Here is a 4,635-nt window from a genome sequence, read left to right on the forward strand (position 1 = left end):
GCAAAGGGCCCTGCCCAGCTGGGCTCAGCTTTGTCTTTCCTCTTCAGGCAGCTCCAGGAAACTCCAGGGGGCAGTAGAGCATCTCTAGGGCCAAGCTGGGGGTCGGGGCTCTGTCCTAGCCAAGGCTGAGTGAGGGCCTGTGACTTGCTCAAGGTCACACAGAAGATACTTTGTTGTGTTGTACATAAGGGTGAGGACAGCTGGTCGACCTCCTCCCCTCTCTGGAACCCCTTAACCTGGACCTTGGGAAGAGAGCCAAGATACTGGTGTGAATGATGCTTTTCTTATCCTGGAGCAACTTCCTTTCTGGGAACTGGGTGTCTCCTTCTGGGCAAAGACAATAAAAATCATCCAAGGAGCCCCCCGCCCCACCCCCACAGGATGGGCATCACGTGGCTCTCCAGCTAGCAGCTCAGGAAAATCCCAGCCCTTGCACACTTGGCCTCACACACTCAGTGCTCATACATCCCTGCACCCTGCACCATTATCGCACACCCTGCCGCACTGTGCACCCTCTTCTCACCCTTAGCTTCCACCCCCATCTACCTCTCCCTGGGCCACTTTGCCAGGCTCACCCAGTCGATCCCTCTCCCTCAAACCCACCATGTCGCTGGGACCCCTGAAATTCCAGGCAGTGGGCGAGGATGACGACGAGGAAGAAGAAAGTCTGGATTCAGTGAAGGCTCTGACAGCCAAGCTGCAGCTGCACACTCGGCGGCCTTCATACCTGGAGTGGACAGCCCGGGTCCAGAGCCAGGCCTGGCACAGGGCCCAAGCTAGATCTGGGTCCGGGGCCTCAGGGGCCGTCTGTGGTTTTGACTCGATGGATTCTGCCCTTGAGTGGCTCCGAGGGCAGCTGGTAAGTCTGGTGAGGTGGACAGCCTTAGTAAAGGATCTTTGGGCCAGTCTTGATTAAAGCCAAAACTATGGGTGTAGGGAGGGGTAAAAGAAGGGATCTGAGCCCCAGCAGGTGCCTGGTCCTACATCCTGGAGCTGAGATCTAGGAATGCATTGGACCAGAGCCTAGCTGAAGCAGGATCCGCAGGATCCCATCCGTCTACTGATGGTGTTACTGGATTCAGGGGATGGCGCCCTCCCCCTGTTGGCTGTAAGCTATGAGCAGGAGTTGTTGTACCTCAGATATTTGGTGAAGTACCAAAGGGGCACATAGGGTGCTGGACAGCATCTGCTGGCAGAGTGTGATTGCCTTCTCAATCATACCCGAGCAAAGAAAAGGACGGCCAGGCTCTGAGGGTTGGTTGGTCTGGGAAGGGGGCCCCAGGCATCTGGATTCCTAGTGGGGAGTAAGAGCTGAGAAACAGGGAGAGATCCAGCGGTTGTGAGAGGGGGCTGGGAGGACATCTTCAGGGCCAGGTCCGGAGTGTTGACCGGAAAGCAACAATGGGCTGGTCCGGCGGGCTCACGCCCCCTCTCGGCCACAGCAGGAGATGCAAGCTCAAGACCGGCAGCTGGCGGGGCAGCTGCTGCGCCTGCGGACCCAGCTGCACCGGCTGAAGATGGACCAAGCCTGTCACCTACACCAGGAACTGCTGGACGACGCCGAGCGGGAGCTGGAGCTGGAGCCGGGGGCGGGCTCGGCCCTGGCTCCACCCCTGCGGCACCTGGGCCTCACGCGCATGAACATCAGCGCCCGGCGCTTCACTCTTTGCTGAACAGCGTCTCTGGGGCCCCTCCCCAGCCTTCCTGGAAAGGGGAAGGTGGAGGCCAGAAGTTCCCGGCGCTCCTTAATAAACGCTCTCCCTGCCCCATAAGGTCTGTGCTGCAGTTTGTCACGCCTGAGGCCTGTTCGTGGTCTGTGACGAGAACCTGGGGTGCCCCCCAGGGGAGGGGGAGGACGGCAGGCTTTGGGCTTGGAGAGGAACCCGGGCATCCCCATCTCGTCCACAGCTCCATCTCTGTCTCTGCAGCACAGAGATCAGAAGCAGGAAAGAACTTAGGATCCTACGTCAGACCCCTGTGAGTGATTTAGGGAGCGGCTTAGACTGCAGCTTCTTGCAGCCCAGGGTTCAAAGGCAGCTCGCTGTGTGTTTCATGAGCCCTTGAGGAGGCCCCCTGTGTCCCTGAGTCCAAGGCAGAGACGTTCTCACTCCGCAGGAAGCTGGATGTGCAAGCACAGACACAGTCGGTGCCCGTGACCCTGGCCAGCAGCGCACGTGCGAGCCCAGCTCGGCTCCAGCTGCGGGCGGCTCTGCTCTCTGCACGGTGGGGGCCTGCGCGCTGCACCTGGCCCCGAGCCCCCACGCTCAGCGGGCAGGTTTTCACCCTGTGTCTCTCGGCCTTTGTTTCACTCTATCTGACTTTCCAACGCAGGCTTCCTCCTGCCCCCACCCATTTCCTGTCCCCCCACTTCCCTCGGCAGCTGAGGTGCACACAGCACCGGCTTCCACCTCACAAACCCCAACAGTGTTCCGAGGCGCCCCTCCCCCCGTCCCCGCGGCTGGGGAAGGTTCTGAAGGGAGGACAAGACACAGTTCATTTTTTTGTTTTGTTTTTCGTTTGTTTGTTTTGTTTTTAATAAAGCCGGAGGCATCAAAATGCCTGATTTCTTTCGAGAGAGGTATTGTTTATTTGAAAGGCAGAATGATGCAGTTGGAGAGAGAGGTCTTGGCTCTATCACTCCCCAAAAGGTCTCAACAGCCAGGGCGGGGTGGGGTGGAAGCTGGGAGCCCAGGTCTCCCGTGGGAGTGGCAAGGGTCCAAAGACTTGGCCCATCCTCTGCTGCTTTCCCAGGTGCATTAGCACGGAGCTGGATCAGAAGTGGAGCAGCCAGGACTTGAACCACACTCAGATGGGCGGCTGGTGTTGTAGCACCAGCACCCTGGCTTCAGGGGCCAGCTCTGGGGCCTGCTGGAGGTTGCCTGCAATCTGCAGCTCATACGCCCACACCGGTGCCACCCTCACCCTGCCCCCAGGAAATGAAGATGGTTGGCCTCTGCCGCTCCTGACAAGGTTCTCACCTGGTACCTGCAGCATGCAGTTGGGCTGGTCTGTTGCTGCACACGGGTGCCTGGGTTGACATGCTAACTAACTGCTGCAGACAATGGTGCCAGGCTTCCTACGCTTCCCAGATGTCGCCGATGGCAGGGACTGTCACTCTGCCCTTTCGGTGGCAAAGGCTTTTCAGCCTATGCCCTGGAACAGCCTGTGGTCAGTGTTCTGGCTGGCAGCCTCCTCTGTGTAATACAGCAATCGTGCCTGGGTAGGTATGGTGCTGCAGGCGGCCAGCAGCAGCTGTGGGGGTCTGTGACACAGGTGGCCTGCTGCCTCACTCTAGCGGGGACATTGTCTCTGCTGAGTGATGAGGCCACTTCTGCTGTCAGATTGAAACCAAATGGGCGCTCAGCTTTTGGCCCGGCCCGGCACGATGGGGCCACTGGTCTTCCACCAACAACCACCTGCCTCCCTGCTCCTGGAGCCCAAGGTTGCCCTCCATCTCTGGTCTCAGTGTTTCTGGAGAGCAGAAGGGGCCTGCCAATGCCCTGCCGCTGGCCAGCTTTAGCTTTTATTAAACGTTCTACTTGTAGTTTTTTTTTTTGTTGTTGTTGTTAAAGATGTATTTGTTTTCATCGGAAAGGCAGATTTACAGAGAAAAGGAGAGATAGAAAGATCATCCATTCACTCCCCAAGTGGCTGCAACGGCAGGAGCTGGGCCAGTCCAAACAAAACCAGGAGCTTCTTTTGGGTCTCTCACACGGGTGCAGGGTCCCAAGGCTTTGGGCTGACCTTGACTGCTTTCCCAGGCCACAAGCAGGGAACTGGATGGGAAGTGGAGTAGCACTCATATCCACTTGGAGGTAGAGGATTAGCCAACTGAGCCAACATGCCGGCCTTGCCTTTTTTTTTTTAAGACTTACTTATTTTTACTGGAAAAGCAGATTTGACAGTAAATGAGAGACAGAGATCTTCCTCCTGCTGGTTGTCTCCAGAAATGAACCCAGCTGCCAGAGCTGAACCGATCCAAAGCCAGGAGCAGGAGCTTCTTCCAGACCTGCTTTGTGGGTACAGGTTCCTAAGGTTTTGGGCCATCCTTTGCTGCTTTCCTAGGCCATAAAAATATGGCACCTGTATGGCATGTCAGTGCTTATAGGTGGAGGATAACCAGTTGAGCTATCATGATGGTCCCTGTGCAGTACATTTTTAAAAAGACTTATTTATTTATTTGAGAGGCAGAGTTTCACACACTCAGAGAGAGACAGGAAAAGAGCGAGGGAGGGAAAGATCATCCATCTGCTGGTACACTCTGCAAATGGCTGGGTCAGGCTGAAGCCAGGAACAAGGAACCAAGAACTCCAGCCTGCTCTGTCATGTTCCTGGCAGGACCCAGGGCCTCAGGCCATCCCATCTTGGGCTCTGACCAGCCCTCTTGTGGAATGCCAGTGCCACAGTCAGCAGCTTAATTCACTGTGCCACCACGCTAGCTCTGTCTCCTCGACTTGACACCTCCAAGTGCCACTGCAGAGTGAGCAGGGTCTGGTCTTGAGACCCCACGGGGGGCTGTGGTGACAGGAAGCTTGGGGTGTTGGAGGCTTGTGGTTGCGCTGCTGGGGCCCGGTTGGCTGTGAAGGCCTGAGGAAGCAGGAAGTCAGGGTGGAACGTGGGCGCAGGAGACTGGCG

General features: G+C 57.2%; 1 protein-coding gene across 1 annotated transcript; it reads left to right on the forward strand.

Moving 5' to 3' along the window:
* Nucleotides 1-65: 65 nt before the first annotated feature.
* Nucleotides 66-1,962, forward strand: FAM167B (family with sequence similarity 167 member B). The gene is made up of 2 exons (XM_040974389.1): nucleotides 66-859; nucleotides 1,443-1,962. The coding sequence occupies exons 1-2, from the start codon at nucleotides 605-607 to the stop codon at nucleotides 1,671-1,673; spliced, it is 486 nt and encodes a 161-aa protein (XP_040830323.1). The 5' UTR covers nucleotides 66-604; the 3' UTR covers nucleotides 1,674-1,962.
* Nucleotides 1,963-4,635: the final 2,673 nt, after the last annotated feature.

Source organism: Ochotona curzoniae, unplaced genomic scaffold (genome assembly GCF_017591425.1).
Source record: "Ochotona curzoniae isolate NIBS_2020 unplaced genomic scaffold, NIBS_Ocur_1.0 contig_2404, whole genome shotgun sequence".
NCBI lineage: Eukaryota > Metazoa > Chordata > Mammalia > Lagomorpha > Ochotonidae > Ochotona > Ochotona curzoniae.